Raw genomic sequence first — 16,192 nt, forward strand, 5'->3', positions numbered from 1 at the left:
CCCAGCACTCAGGAGGCAGAGGCAGGCAGCAGGCAGATGTCTGTGAGTTTGAGACCATGGGGTGAAGGAGCAGGGATGGTCGACTTGGGACTAGCTCCTAGAGAATGGTCACAAGGAAACCTCTAAGATACACCAGAAGATGGAAGCAAACCAAGTACAGTCTGTCATGTGCACTGTCCTTCAAGTGTAGGGGGCGGGGGGGAAGGCATGGAAAAGGGCACATAATGTCTTCGCTGCCATGGCAACCTCACACTTAGCCTGCTATGTCCCTGGTTGTCCTCCCAGGGCACTGCCTAGCTCAGTGTCTAGTGCTCCTTAGCTCTCGTCTTTGTCTCCAGCTCACCACATCTCACTGCTTCTCCTCTGCACAGTGCGAGACCACACTTTGCCCTTTCCCCAGGAGAAGTAATGATTCACCTCCCAGACCCAGTTTCCAAATGTGTTTCCAAGGCTCCCCATGTGGCTCTCAATGTTAGAGTTAGTAGGATCTCGACTTCTAAGTGTTTTCCAACCTTTCCCCCACACACACAAACACACACACTTTTTTTGAGACTGGGTCTCTCTACATGGTGCTGGGTGTCCTAGAACTCACTGTGTAGACCAGGCTGGCCTGAAACTCACAGAGATCTGCCTGCCTTTTCCTCCTGAGTGCTGGGATTAAAGATGTGCACCACCATCACCAGGTTTCTATTCAACCTTTAACAACCGTTAACAATCACATTAGTTGTGGGGTGGTGGTGGCACACACCTTTAATCCCAGTACTCAGGAGGCAGAGGCAGGGGGATCTCTGAGTTCGAGCCCAGCCTGGTCTACAAATCAAGTTCCAGGACAGTCAGGGCTACACAGAGAAATCTTCTCTCAAAAACCAACCGAACTACAAAGGAAAACCCAAAATGAAACAAAAAAGCCAAAGCCAAAAATCCCAATTACATTAGCCAAGATGATCTCATAGGCCCATGAGGAGGTGACAGTAATTGGTGCTTCTGGAAAGGGAACAGAGAAAGTGGTGTGGAGGAGGAAGGCATCTTTTAAAAAGTATTTATTTATAATTCTTATTTGTGCATGTGTAAGAGAATGGGAGTGAAGTGCCCCCAGAGGCCAGCAGAGGGCACTGGATACCCTGGAGGTACCAACAGTTGTGAGTCAGTGGATGTGGGTGCTGGGAACTAAACTTGGTTCTCTGCAAGAGCAGTGAACGCTCTTAACCACTGAGCCATTGACTCAGCCCCCAAAATATAAAATAATCTTTTATATTACATAGTGATTTGTCAGAAAACAACTTCTGACTTTTTAAAATGAATGACAGTGTTAATTACATGTGGATATAGCTATATTGAAATTAGCACAGAATCAAAGTCAGCACTGATGATCACGGAGACCATCCCTAAGGCAGGGGGGCAGGGCACACACAAGACTGGATTTAGGAGACACTCGTGGAGGGTATCTATGATCTAACTGCCAGAACGACTTAATTGAGGATGTGAGACCCACAGATGCGTGTAGCATTATTCCAGGAGCCGGGACCCCAGCCTTCAGCTCTCTCTGCTTTCTGACTTCAGATGGAACGAGGCCAGCTGCCTCACATACCAGCCGCCATGCTTCCCCACCACGGTGGACTGTACCCTCAAGCTGTGTCAAACAAACTCTTGCTGCTTTCCTGCCGCCTTAAGTTGTGTCTGTCAGGCTTTTTTTGTCACACAACAGGAAAACAAGCTAACACTTGGAGTGATTGATTTTCCCCTCAAAGGCAGAGGGACCATTTCAGGTATGGTGAGGTGCAGTCTCTGAGAAGGGTGCTCACTTCTGCTCAAAGGCAAGTGGAAGCAGTGGGCGTAGACTTGCGAATTTACCCCATGCGACAAGAGCACGTCGCGTGCACAGTTGATCAAGTGTGGACTCAATCGCAAGACTGTCAGGGAGTGTTGCTTCTGCGTACATCTATTAAAGGTTACACCGCATCCTACATATGAAAACCACAATCAGGCTTGGGAGATGGCTCCGGGGCAGAGTGCTGGCAGTGGAAGCTCAAGGACTGGACATGCCAATACTCTCAGGAAGGAGGACAAGAGAGACTATCTGGAAAGGAAGCAGCAAATGACAAAGGGACTTTGTCTCACACAAGGTGGATGACGAACACTGAGATTGTCCTCTGAACTCCATACACGCCATGGCGCCACCCATACAGGTGCACGAGATCAAGAAAATGCAATTATCATATGTGAACTTTTATTATTATTATTTTAATTTAAAATATACCTTTTATTCTGGGGACAACTAAAATATCAAGTCATAATTTCACAGACACTAGTAAAAAAACAGATACATAATAGGTCTGGGGTGGGTCAGTCGGTTTCTTAAACAAACAAAAAGAGTTCTGGTGGAACACAGGTAAAAAAGTGTGCCTTCCAGGATAAAGAGGGCCATCAGCAGAATCCAGGACTCCAGGGAGGCCATGTCCTATGAAAAATGCCCCCTATTAGATCAGTTGCATAACCGAAGAAATGTGACATGCATAGAGAGGAGCAGTGTCCTTCTGCAGCAGGATAGGCAGTGTCCTACCCCGATGGGAGAGAGCCATCCTCTGGGGAGGTCACATGTGTAACTGATGGCTTGCCAGAACTGCTGGCAGGTCTGCTGAGACTAAGGCTGGGACTGAGAAAGATGAGACCAGCCCTGCCCAGAAGAACTTTTGACCATAATGGAAAGAAATGCTCTACATCTTCACTACCCAGAATAGCAGCCACTGGCCTCATGTGACTGGTGAGCATTTGAGTTCACAGCAGGGTGACTGAAGAACTAAGCCTAAAGATTTTAGTTGATTGGCACATGTATGTAGCTAGCAGTCTCTTCTTCCCGGCTTCCACAAAGAGGCTGATGGGACTTCCTTATTTTTCTTCATTTCAGGCTGTGGGGGCACAAGAAAGACAGCGATAGATCTCATGAGACTTCCCTGGCCCCACTCCACTGTCTGTCCTCTAACACTGGAATCTTCTTGGATCTACCTGATGGACAGGAGGCAAGGAGGGACTGGCACAGCTGAGGTTGGCATGGCCGCATTGGCAGCTATTGGCAGCCTTCTGCAGCTCTTTTTCCCACCTACCCCTGGGCCAGGGGAGCCAGAAGAACATGGGCAGCTTCTGCTGTGGTGCCAATAAACTCAGCTCTGTGGCCCCTCAGGAGGAGGAGGAAGAGGAGGAGGAGGAGGAGGACGAAGAGAGCTTTGGGACCCTCTCTGACAAATACTCTTCCCGTAGACTTCCACAAGTCAACAGCCCAGCTGTATAACCTACAGCTGAAGGAGCAGGGTGTCAAGGAGGAAGAATTGGAGCCCAAACTGTGGCAGGGCCGGAGGAACACTGGCACTTCTTTCAGTGCAGACATCTGATCAAGGAAGGGAAGGTCCGAGAACCTTGGGGTCTTCCTTCCTGCCGGGTTGATATTATATGTGGGGCAGTACAGTCTTCCCAGCTGTTGAAATTGGAATGTTCACGGCCCAGACCTTGGATCTCTATTGTTTTTGTGCACAGATGAGTGTTTGTGCCATGGTGCACATGTAGGAGTCAGAAGACAACATGGCAGAGCTGCTACTTCCCTCCCACCTTTATGTGGGACCCAGGGATCGAATTCTGGTCACTATATTTACACTGCAAGAGCCTTTATCTGCTGAGCCATATCGCTAGCCCCCGAGCTGTCTTTCACCCACCACATGGCAACCCACTAATCTTTTTGTCCATAACACATTCCTTTGTGTCATGATTTGTTCTTTTAACAACTTCTCAACTAAACTTCTAGACCTCTAAACTGTTTCCAGGTCTAGTTCATTTGAATAGTTCCACCATTCTTTCCAGGCTGCCTTGCTGTGTCGCTCTGGCTCACTGGCACTCACCATGTAGTTCAGGTTAGCCTTACACTCATAGTTTCCTGCCTCAGCAGGAGTGCTGGGATTACCTGGCATATGCCTCTACACCCAGATTATGTTGTGTGCCATCATGTCTGGTGGTAGCTATTATTTGAATGAACAAATAAGAAAAAGGAGTGAGAGCTGGGCACAGTGGCACACACCTTTAACTCCAGCACGTAGACAGACATGTCTCGGGATTTGAAACCAGCCTCGTATACATAGCTACACCCTGTCTCAAAAAAAAAAAAAAAAAAAAGAAAAAAAAGAAAAGAAAGAAAGGGAAAGGGAAGAGAGAATTGGACATTGGACTAGGAATCCAGTTTAGGGGTAAAGTGTTTGCCAAGCATGTGCAGGTATTGCATATGATCTCCAGAACAACAACAACAACAAAAAGAAATAATAAAGAGCGAACATATGTACTAAAGGACAGGACAGTGTAGAATATTAGAGATGGGTCAAGGCCACTTTGGGCAGAAGTTTGCAGTCAGAAGGAGCTGTTGTCCTGTTTCATGTCAGAAGGGTCCCTCTACTTCCCACCCTCTGCTGGCAGCCTTTTATTTTGGGGGTTTTGTTTTGAGATAATATTGTATGAGTCCCAGGCTGTTCTGAAACATGCTGTATAGCCTCAAATGGCTGAAATTTACTTATTTTTTCCATTTTTTATTTTTACAATCAAAAATTAAGAGAATGGATACGAAAACAGGATCCAACATTCTGCTGTTTACAAGAAACACACCTCAACCACAAAGACAGACATTACCTCAGAGTAAACGGTTGGGAAAAGGTTTTTCAACCAAATGAACCTAAGAAACAAGCGGGTGTGGCTATACTAATACCTAACAAAATTGACTTCAAACTAAAATCAATCAGAAGAGATGGAGAAGAACACTTTATACTCATAACAGGAACAATTCATTAGGATGAAGTCTCAATCCTGAATATCTATGCCCCTAATATAAAAGCACCCACATATGTAAAAGAAACATTACTAGAACTCAAAATACACACCAAACCCCACACACTAATAGTAGGAGATTTCAACACTCCTCTCTCACCAATAGACAGGTCAACCAGAAAGAAACTTAACAGAGAAATAAGAGAACTAACAGAGGTAATGAATCAAATGGACTTAACACATCTATAGACCATTCCACCCAAATAGGAGACCTTTTCTTTTGAGAGTAAACACATCTCTAAGTTTTACGCCAGTTTACATAGAGAACCCCAGACTAGCCAAGGCTGTATATTGAGACACTGGCTCAGTACCTCCCCAAAAGAAAGGCTCACCATGAGGCACCCCAACAGGTCTCTGGTGTGTTCTCACCACCCCATCTGTGTTCCCAACACTGCACATACTCTGTGCTGCCATCAGCTTCAGGTCTCTCTGCTTCTCTTCTGGTCAGGCCAGGAGACACAGACTGGTTGTGTGCAGCTCTCCCCAGCTCACAGAGATGACAGCCAGGCTCCAGATAGGCTGTTGTCACTTGCACAGTCAGTTTTTATGTGATGCTCCTTGACAGAAGCAGTGCCCTGGGCATCTGTGAGGGTCAAAGGTGACAGAGAAATGGCCACAGTGCAGAGCACACCTTCCTCTTGACAAGCTAAAAGTCAGTCCTCGAGGGCCCTAGCCAGGTTGAAAGGTGCACTCTTTCTCCTACCAGGCCTGGGGGGTCCCTCAGTCAGCACTTCCATCTTGTCAGTGATGTTTACTGCTCTGCATCAGGAGCTCCTGGGTCCTTGGCCCAGTGCAGGGATGGGCAGCCAAGGAACTTCCCAGGAGATGGGAGGGGCAGAGACGTGAAAGGCATCTGTGGCAAAGGGGCATGAAATCTTGAGTGCTGAGCGGAGACCAGCATTGCCATGTCGTCAGCTGAGGGAGTCAAGAGGCCTCTGAGCCATCGTGTCTCTAGGTCTCTTGCATCCAGCAAAGAAATTCATCCGGACATCTGACCAGGGCTTCCCTGTAGGTCTCAGGTAGCAGCTGCATGTCTTACAGGCGCTGTTGCCAGTCCTGGCAAACAAGGGAATTGTCCCCAATATGCGGACTTCCTACAATCTGCCCATTGGGTGCCGTAGACCCAGGGATGGTATGCAGCTGCTTGCGGACATGAAGGTGAGAGGCCCAAGCCCAAGCAGGATGCCTCCAGTTCTGGGAGAAAACCCAGGGAATTCGCAAGAAGAAAGTTATGGGGAAAATAGGACCCAGCAGGATCAAATGAGTATGGAGCAGGAATGGCTGTGACCCCCTGTGGGAATGAGCAGATTCTGTGAGGTATTGTAGAATAGAATGTGTTTCCATTTTGAATGTACTGTTAGTTCCAGTGGAGAGATGTGAATGGGGCTGAGCCCTAACACCCCGGAGGGATGGGAGCTCTGTCCAGAGTCGGAGAGCACAGGGTAGTTTTCAGCTCTGGCTGCTCTGATGCTCATTTTCTGGGCCTTCATGAGGTCTTGTACATTCAATTCCAGCCGACCCCAGCAGTGGCCACGTCTCTAAGGACGAAGTTGTGTTCCTACATTCTACCCACCTACTAATTGAGTCCAAGGGCCCATTTTACAGAAATAATGTTTTCTGGTAAAGTTCTGCTAAATCTTTGAGACAGGTCTCATAATGGATGACCCTAAATTTCACAGCCTAGTCTACATGCACTACCACAGCTGGTTCCTTGGGGTGCTGGAGATGGACCCAGGGCTTCATGCATACTAGGCTGCCTCTACCAACTGAGCAATAATCCAGAGGCTGGGAAACCAAGAGCCTCCTCTTGGGAAGCAGTCATCAACCATTATGGCTTGGCACATCCACACTAGAGCCCCACCCTTGGCACAGAGGACAGATAGAGCTGTCTGCTGAGCTGAGGCCCTCTGCACTGAATGAAAGCTGAGTGGACAGCATCTCTGGCCTGATGTCCTGGTGTTCCATTTCAAGGGTCTGGAAACTGGAGTTCAGCCACTATGCAGCAGCACCACTGCTGGGTGCCTGGCCTAGTCTTCAAACTATTATTATTATTATTATTATTATTTATTTTGAAACATGATCTCAGTGCTAGTCCAGGCTGGTGTCAACTTTCCAAGTGCTGGGATTAAAGGCACTTTGCTTTGGACAAAGTTTTGACAGAAGATATATAGAGACTGTCACCATGAGATAAGAGAAAAAGGGATAGGTTGCCTAGTAGCCACACCAATGCAGCCCTTCCATCACCTCAGAGCTACCGCCTAAGAAAAGAGTCTTGGTCCAGTTATTTGACTACAGGTAATATTGTAATATTCAGACCTCCTTGACCATAACTGTTGCCAACGATACAGTGCTCTAGAGCAGAGGAAAGAAACACTCACCAGAAGACTAAGCACCTAAGGCCTCTGCTCCTTTATTGAAGACTTAAGCCCCTCAAACCCCTGAGGAGAAACTCTTCAGAATAAAGTCCTCCTGGAACCCCGCCCGCCTCGTGCAGAAATTGAGTCCTCTTGAGTGTGCACACACTGCCTTTTTAAAATTTTGGAAGTCCTAGGATTCTTTTCTTTTCCCTTTCCGTGGGTGTGGCCAGCACAGCTATGCCTCTACCCAGACCTGGATACCTGGGAGCTCTGTTGCCTGGCAGCATGCGGGCGGGCCAGGAATTCAGGCAAATCCTGTCCTGGAACTAGATCTTTGTAGACTAGGTTGGCCATGAAATTACAGAGATCCACCCGCCTCTGCCTCCTGAGTGGAGGGATTAAAGGCGTGTGCACCACCACCCAGCTGATTTGAATGGCAAGCTTGGCACCTCACCATAGGCCTTTCATGAGCATACCTAGATAGCCTTGGGAACTCAGGTAGTCATTTAAAATGGGTGGTGTGGGCTAATTGTGGCAGCCCAATTACCGCTCTGCAGCTGCTGTCTAGGAATTCAGTGCTCTGCAGGGCTCTCTAGAGCTTGGAGTAGTTCTGGCTGACTAATTACAGATTCTTTACTGATAGCAAGGGGCTTTCGGAAATCCAGAGAGGTCATGTTGCAGAGGAGTTGCCACCCGGCTATAAGATGAGCTGTAGCAGGAACTGGGCTAGTGTTCTCCTAGAGCATCAGGGTTAACTTAACCTCTTAGATGAATTGTCACCGATAGCCCAAGTCAGTGTTAGACTACTGTTGTTCGATCTGTATTCAACATTCATTTTTCCAGTTTAATTTATCTTTGTGTGAGTGAGGCGTTTTTGTCTGCATGTATGTAGCTGCACCATGTGAGGGCAGTGCCCAGAGCAGTCAGGAGAGGACTTTGGAACACACTGGAACTGGAGCTACAGACGGTTTTGAGCTAACTGCTGAGCCATCTCCAGCCCCATTTTCCAGTTAAATTCTGAACATAGAATTTCTGGTGTTATATTTTGGGCTGTTTGTTTTGTTTTCAGACAGGGTTTCTCTGGAACTTTGGAGCCTGTCCTGGCACTCTCACTGAAGGCCAGGCTGGCCTTGAACTCACACAGAACCGGCTGCCTCTGGCTCCCAAGTGCTAGGATTAAAGGCTTGTGCCACTTTACCTTGAACTCGCAGAGATCTACCTGCCTCTCCCACAAGTGATAGGGATTAAAGGTGTGTACCACACATCCAACTACAAAAAAAGTTGAGTCTTTTCCCTTCGGCCATTGAGATCTCGCGAGATTTACCGGGTTGAGTAACTCTCCCAGCCAAGCCTGCTCAGCCCTCTGTGTTCAAGCCGAAGGTCCCTCTGTGAGGAAGTGGTCTCTTTGCATCCTCTGACCAAAGAGCCATTACTACTTTCTCGAGTGCTTGCTGGGACACTCCACCGCAAAGATGCCTCGGATTATCATCAAAGGAGGCATGTGGAGGAATACCGAGGATGAAATTCTGAAAGTAGCAGCAATGAATATGGGGGAAACCAGTGGTCTAGGATTGCCTCGTTGCTGCACAGGAAATCAGCAAAACAGTGCAAAGCCAGATGCTATGAATGGCTGGACCCAAGTATTCAAAAAACTGAATGGTCTAGAGAAGAGGAGGAAAAACTCCTGCACTTGGTCAAGCTGACGCCAACGCAATGGCGGACAGTCGGTCCCTTAATTGGAAGAACAGCAGCCCAGTGCTTAGAACGGTGTGAGTTCCTCCTGGACAAAACTGCCCAGAGGGACAAAGAAGAAAAAACCCCCGGATGACTCCTGAAAACATACACCTCGAGGGACACAGGCAACTCCGGAAACAGCCAGCCAGGCCCGATCCTATTGAAATGGATGATGGCGAACTGGACATGCTTTCTGAGGGTGGAGCCCGCCTGGCTAAAACACAGGGTAAGGAGGCTAAGAGGAAAGCAAGGGAGAAACAGCTGGGAGAAGCAAGGTGCCTTGCTGCCCTCCAGAAAAGACGAGAGCTTCGAGCAGCTGGCATAGAAATGCACAAGAAAAGGAAAAAGAAGAGAGGACTTGGTTTTAATGCTGAAATTCCCTTTAAAAAAAAGCCTGCTCTTGGGTTTTATGATACTTCTGAGGAGAATTACCAGGCCCTTGAGGCAGACTTCCTGAAGTTAAGGCAGCAGGATCTTGATGGGGGACGAAGATATGAAAAAGAAGGAAGAGAGAGGAAAAAAGACAAACAGTGTTTAAAAAGAAAAAAAGAATCTGATTTGCCATCAGCTATTCTTCAAACTAGTGGTGTCTCTGAATTACTAAAAAGAGAAGCAAGTTGGTACTCGGGTTTCAGATGCAGAACTCCAGGAAGTTGTCAAGGTAGGTCAGGCCAGTGAAGTTGCAAACTGCAGAGGAGTCTGGAATCAGACTCTCCTGTCTGAGTACAAGATCACAAACAACAGCATAGCTCCGAGAACATCACAGAGTCCGGCCTCCCAAGACAGAATTCTGCAGGAAGCTCAGAGCCTCATGGCCTTGACCAATGTGGACACTCCATTGAAAGGTGGGCTTAATACCCCCCTGCATAGGAGTGACTTCTCTGCTGTGACCCCACAACGGCAGGCTGTGCAGACTTCAAACACGGTTCTGTCTACCCCTTTCAGGACTCCTCCTAATGGAGCTGAAGGGCTGACTCCCCAAAGTAGAGCAACTTTGTCCTTTGGGAACACTGTAGGCTTGGGTGGTACTTGGTGGGTTGGTGAGGTTCCCTTTCCCTCAAGTACGACAGCCTTCTGCAGGTCGCTGCAAAGATGGCAGCCTTCTCTCTCACCTTCCTGAGCTTCTGATCTTTGTGCAGGTAGAAAGGGAGGCCACAAAGGCCGGGTGAGACAGTGTACAGGCCCTGAGGAGACCAATGCCCAGCTGCAGGCTGAGAAGCAGAAGGCCACCGTGAGTACATGTCTGATCCAGTGGTCCTGTGTGGTTTGCTTCGGATACTGGGGAGGACAGGAGAGGTCTGTTCTCCAGGAAAAGTCACCACATGGGGTGGGAAGGGCAGCAGATGGCAGGTGTGATTGGATCAATAAGAAGGGACTTTGCGTCCACTTGGTAGCAGTTGCCTTGGTGGCCTCCACTCTTGGTCCTATGTGCCTGCTTCGTAGAGGTTTTCCTTCTCTCCACCACTGTCCATCCACAGCTCTGATTTCCTGCAACTGTCACAGCGGCAGCAGAGACCTTAATGACAGCAACCGCAGCAGGTGTTACTCCGGTATCACATTTTTCTCCATGCAGGGTCATTTCTGCTCGAACGGCCTTCTCTAGGACTGGCAAAGAAATGATCGCTGGTACACGAACTAACAGGGCAGCTGAGGAGCGCCAATCCCAGCAACTGCTCAGGCTGCAGTCTCTGAGAAGCAGAGATTCTTCTTCCAGAGAAGAAGATTGTTCTCTGGAAGAACAATCATGAACAACATCTCCCTTCACAACCTTGCTATATGTAGCATTTGGAGTAAAATCAGCTATGGAAACATTACTGAGCATTACACAGTGATGTAAAAATGAAGAATTTTCATTTATATAAGAGTGATTCTGTGCCTTCCAACAGTTGGTGGAATAAAAAGATGGATATAAAGGACTAGTCCGTCTTACTGACATTAGTACTGGGGGGTTCCTTACCAGGCTCCATACAGTCTGCTCCGCTTGAGTGAGACTCACCAGGATGCTGACCGTCATCATTCCGACGCATAGCTTCGCTATTGCTTCCTTTGAAGATGCTATCCTCTGGTTTAACGTATCATTCTGGGATCCAAATAGGTTTGTCCTCACCTGTGGGAAAAACACATACAGCCCCCTCACCCTTGCCAACAGAGAAACACTGTCTCAAACCTCACCCCCAACACTCTCAAGAAAGAAATTATATTCCACATGAAAACTTCCCATGAGCACCTTCCCCTGGTGGCTTTATATTGTTTTTTACCTTGGGGGCAGCTAATGCTACACACGGCCCAGTGGAGCCTTGTCAGTGACTTGTTCTTCTGGAGGAGCATTTGGAGTGTCCTAGGTAGATGCCTGCTGCTGCGAGAAACTTCATGACTCAGAGCAGCTTGCAGAGGAAAGGGTTTCTTTGCCCATCTCCAAGGTAGCCACAGCAATAACTCAGGCAGGAACGGAAGCAGAAACCGTGGAGAAATGATGCTTTGTGGATTGCTTTTTTGGCTGGCTCGGCCTATCTTCTTTAATGTTTTTTCTGAGTTTATGTTTATGAGTGTTTTGTCTACATATGCGTGCACTGTGTTCCTGCCTGAGGCCTCCAGAGGTCAGTTCCCTTGGAACTGGAGTTAAACATGGCTGTGAGCCACCATGTGAATGCTGGGAACTGAGCACAAATCCGCTACAAGAGCAGCAAGTGCTCTTAACCACTGAGCCCTCTCCAATCCTGAGGCTGTTTTCTTACCACTCATGACTACTACCCAGGGGGAAGCACTGCCCTTAGTGGGCTGTGCCTTCTCTCTCACTAGTTCGTAATCAAGTAAACGTCCCATAGACTTACTTGTCTACAAGCAATCTGATGGTATTTTCTCAGTCGAGGCTCCAAGACCAAGGACAGACAGGGTGTCCTCTGCAGCACAGGCTGGCCTTGGGGTTTCCAAGCTCCATCCCCAGCTTCCTGCATATTAGGAATACAGGCCCACAGCACCACACCCAGCCCTCTCAGTATTCTTGGTGTGTCATGTTAATCCCTTCTGGATTTAATCCTAGAGACGACTGATCTGCATTGTGACTCCTCTTTCAGACAGTACAAGAGAAAAGAGCTGCTCTGGGGAGCCTCTCACACTGTGCCCTGGTCTGGCTCTGCTTTCTTTCTGAAGGGCCTGCCACAGCAGCTCCAGCAGGTTCTGTTTGGCTCTGTACGAGCTGTCCTTACCTGGGAGTGTCCTGTGTGTTCTACAGTCGGTCCAAGGCCGTCCTCACATTGCCACCTCCCCACAACCACCAGGCTCTCAGGGTGGGCTCTCCTATCCAGAATGCCGCTAATCTGCTGGGCCAGGGCATGATTAGCTGCTTCCGACAACGGTGCCACCTCCCTTCAAGGCACCGTGTAGCGACTTTGGCAACCAAGGGCACAGCTCTCATCCACTCTACTTTCCTGGGCCAAGAGCCAAGGTTTGGGGCTGTACTTCCCACTTGCCTGACCTCTGATTTTGAATGAGTAACAAAGTTAAAGTCAAATGTTAAATAGTGGTTTATACTTTACAAGTGATGTATTTTTTTGATCCCCAGTAGCCTACTATCCTATGTGGTACTTACAACAACTCCCTTGAGTTATTCTTAGGATTTTCATTTAACAGACATGAAAAAACTAAAGGTCAGAATTGAATGCTTCCCCCTGCCCCTGACGTGTTTGTGTACCTGTGGCCTAGATTGTCCAAGTAAGACAGAGAACTGGCCTAGCATGTGCAAGGCTGCAGGTAGAGCAGGGGGTTCTAAAACCGGCTGGAGAAAGGATGTAAAAAAATGTTCACTGGTCACCGGAATAACCAGAGTATGGGTTGTTTTCACAGAGTTTCCTCCCACAGCTATTTGTACAGACTTTATTTAACAAATACATCTCTAGTGTTCATTAGGTGCCTAAGCGTATTGCTAATGCTAGTCCAGCCAACACAGCTCACTCACAACTTTTTACGAGTTGAGTGTTTTGTTTCTTTATTTACTGTATATGGTGTTTTGATATGTGTATCATATGCATATGCCCAGTGCCTGAGGAAGCCAAAAGAGGGTGTCAAGATCCCCTGGAACTGGAGTTACAAACAGTTGAGAACTACCATGTTGGTGTTGGGAATTGAACAGGGGTCCTCTGAAAGAGCAGCCAGTGCTCTTAACCACTGAGCCATCTCTCCAGCCCCTGAGCTCTCTTTTAAATATTTATTAATTTTCAAATTTTATTTATTTAATTTATTTATTTATAGGCAGGGCCTCAAGTATCCCAAGTTGGTTTCAAATTTGTTATATTGCAGGGGATAACCTTGAACTTTTTTTGGCTTTTCAAGACAAGGTTTCTTGTAGCTTTGGAGCCTGTCTCAGAACTAGCTCTGTAGTCACAGAAATCTGCCTGACTCTGCGAGTGCTGGGATTAAAAATGGCTGAGACATCTCTCCAGCCCGAACTTCTTGATCCTCTTGGCTCTACCTCCCACCTGTTGATATTACAGGGTGCCTGGTTTTTGTTTTTTGTTTTGGTATGATTCTGACTTTATTAGATCAGAACAAATGAAGTAGCAGCAAAAGATCCACTCTGCAATCTGGCTTCACTGGTCCTCCGACAAGACAAGAAGTACAGCCAGAGATGCATCTCCGGTGTCAGCCTCTCAGAACAACACCTAGGCCCTAAAGTGCATCTGCTTAGTGGCATTGTTCTTCATCCCAGTCTTCAGCATCCACTTCGACTTCACCCTTTGAGCATACTGCATGTCCTGCTCCCGCATGAGAGCTGCTCCTGTGCTGCCTGTCCACCCCTGGGCTCGGTATTGCTGGAGAACCCTGCCCACAGCCTTCTGGTTTCCAGCAGCCGTCACAGCTCTTGGCAGGCCACATCGTTGCTTGGCCAAAGAGCGATGACCCACTCTGGCACCAGAAGGAAGTATCAGCTCCATGGTTTCATCATCACATTCCAAGGTCTTTTCTGAGGACAGCTCCTCGATCTCATCAGGGTCCTGCCCCTCCTTGTAGTCTGGGTAGCTACTCCTAAAGTCATAGAAGTCTGCGAACTCCAAAGCGGCGGCACCATCTGCAAAGAGCTTGCAGTGGCTCTTGTCATTCATGTGCGCCTGCACACCGTCTGTGGAGTAGAAGGATTTGCCTCTCTCGTTGCACCACAAGCAAATCTTGCCAACACCGACTTTCTCTCCCAAATATTTAATAAGTCCTTTCAGATCTGAAAGATAGTCTATATCAGGAATAAAGAAGCTGTGGATTTTAGTCATATGAGCCACATTCTTCATGAGGGAGCTTGAGTGATGGGAACAAAATAAGCAGTCTGTTACTGGGATGGATGGGAACAAAATAAGCAGTCTGTTACTGGGATGGCACCTGGGGGCAGGCTCTCCCCAGCTTCTGCATCCTCATCATCCAGTCCAGGGTTCTCACATTCCAATCCATCATCTGAATCAATATCTTCCCAATCTTCCTCCTCTTCCTCCTGCTCACTCTCCTCCCACTGCTGCTTCGCTAACTTCCTGGCCTGCTGCTCGAACCACTGCAGCCTGGGCGGCTTCTCTGCGGGGTCCGGATGCCGAGCGCCCCGTCGGCCTGTCGCCCTCGGGGACCCAACGGAGGGCACTTTCTTGGGGGACATTGACGGCTGGGCTTTGATGGCCTGCTGGATGGCCGCGTTCATGACATTCTTGTCCACGCTGTCGGCGCCCAATCCCTTCTCCAGGTTCTTCTCGTTGTGCATTTCCACTTGCTGGTTCACCGCCTTCTTCTCCAGCTCCACGTGCCGCCGCGACTTGAGGTGGTTCTCGTAGGACTTGAACGTGGCGAACTTCTTGCTGCACACGGAGCAGTAGGTGGCCGTGCCCTTGCTCTCCTCCTCCGCCACCGCCCGCTGCGCCCGCAACCGCTCCTGGAAACCTTCGGCGGTCACCGGGGCCATGTCGGCCACCTTGCGCTGCAGGTTGTAGCGGTGCCAGTCCGTCTTGTAGTGCGCCCGCTGCATCTCCGCGTCGCGGAACTCTACCCGGCAGGTGATGCAGACGGACGTCGCCATGGCGAGGCCGGGAGGGAGAGGAGGCGACCTAGCCGAGAACCCACCGAGCGGCGTTTCAGTCTCACCAGATCCGAAGACACCACCTCGTCTGCAGCCACGCAAAGCAGCACTAGGCAAGGGCTTCAGAAATCTCACCGGTAGGAACCAGCCAGTCTATTTAAGTACTCTCGGCTGGGCAGAAAGTCCCGCCTCTTTCCTTAACCACGCCCCGGAAAATGGGAGCACTTCGTTTCTAGTGCTCGGTTCGCCCTGTCAATCAGAAGCGTTCTCGGGAGGGAGAGGGAGGAGGGCGTGGGCTCTGCTTTGGGTTCCAGGAGGTATCAGCGGCTCTTGTAGGTTTGTTCTCTCATGACTGTCTCCTCGACTTCTGGAACGGGAGCTCAAACGTGGAGACAGCGTGGGACTTCCGGAGCCTCCTGGCCCTGGAGTCCAGACCCAAACCTCCGCCTCTGCAGCAAAGGGCGAGGGCGAAACTCTTGAATAAAGTTTTCCCTATTGGGTGTCAAAAGCACAGGCTAGCCACTCTCACACAAAAATATAGCCTGAGCCACGTGTCAAAATTTAAAGCCAAGTAGCCATACAAAAAGTAAAACTATTTGAAATTGCTTTTAATGATCCAAGTACTATTTCAGCGTCTAAAAAAAAAAAAAAATCGTGGGACGTTTTTAGGCTCCGTCATTGGAGATCCCAGGGTATAACAGCAACCATTCATGCCAGGTTTGGAATTGCCCCATTTTATGTGCTCAATTTGTTTACATAACCTCATATATATGGTGGAGCACGGATAATAACCCAGAGACAAATATTTGGGTTCAAGATGAAGATCAGAAAAGCAAAGCAATCAAGTCACTAGAGAGTTCTTACCTCTACCAAGGCTCAGAAAAAGGGGCGATTCTGTCCTCAATGTGACTACAGACTGCAATGAGTTCCTCTTCTCCTACCTTATATTCCTCCTCCACTCCAGCCAGACATATCACTCCTGCCTCCACCTTCCTAGTGATGGAATTAAAGGCGTGTGACTTGCTAGTGATGGAGTCATGTGTGACTCCCTAGTGATGGAGTCATACTTTGTGTGAATTCTGTTTCTCTCTTTTTGTTATTTTATGGGTTTTTTAAAAAAAATTATTGCTTTATAAATAATACCATTCAAAATTTCCACTTCTCACATTTCCCTTCTGCTCTCCCCACTCACCCCCCC

The 16,192-nt window shown here is 48.4% G+C and overlaps 1 protein-coding gene, 1 long non-coding RNA gene and 1 pseudogene across 2 annotated transcripts; 1 reads left to right on the forward strand and 2 right to left on the reverse strand.

The window, feature by feature from the left end:
- Positions 1-2,205: 2,205 nt before the first annotated feature.
- Positions 2,206-12,361, reverse strand: LOC148122993 (uncharacterized). Its single transcript, XR_015736359.1, has 3 exons — positions 12,155-12,361; positions 10,906-11,055; positions 2,206-2,906 (listed from the first exon to the last, which is right to left on the reverse strand). It is a non-coding gene; the product is annotated as an uncharacterized LOC148122993 (long non-coding RNA).
- On the forward strand, positions 8,687-10,469 carry LOC125413030 (cell division cycle 5-like protein pseudogene; annotated as a pseudogene).
- Positions 12,362-12,888: 527 nt separating the features above from the next.
- LOC125413209 (cytoplasmic 60S subunit biogenesis factor ZNF622-like) lies at positions 12,889-15,146 on the reverse strand. Its single transcript, XM_087901358.1, has 2 exons — positions 14,270-15,146; positions 12,889-14,234 (listed from the first exon to the last, which is right to left on the reverse strand). Exons 1-2 carry the CDS (start codon positions 14,992-14,994, stop codon positions 13,607-13,609), a joined length of 1,353 nt encoding a protein of 450 aa, XP_087757484.1. The 5' UTR covers positions 14,995-15,146; the 3' UTR covers positions 12,889-13,606.
- Positions 15,147-16,192: the final 1,046 nt, after the last annotated feature.

The sequence above is a fragment of the Myodes glareolus genome, chromosome 2, assembly GCF_982192425.1.
Source record: "Myodes glareolus chromosome 2, mMyoGla1.1, whole genome shotgun sequence".
NCBI lineage: Eukaryota > Metazoa > Chordata > Mammalia > Rodentia > Cricetidae > Myodes > Myodes glareolus.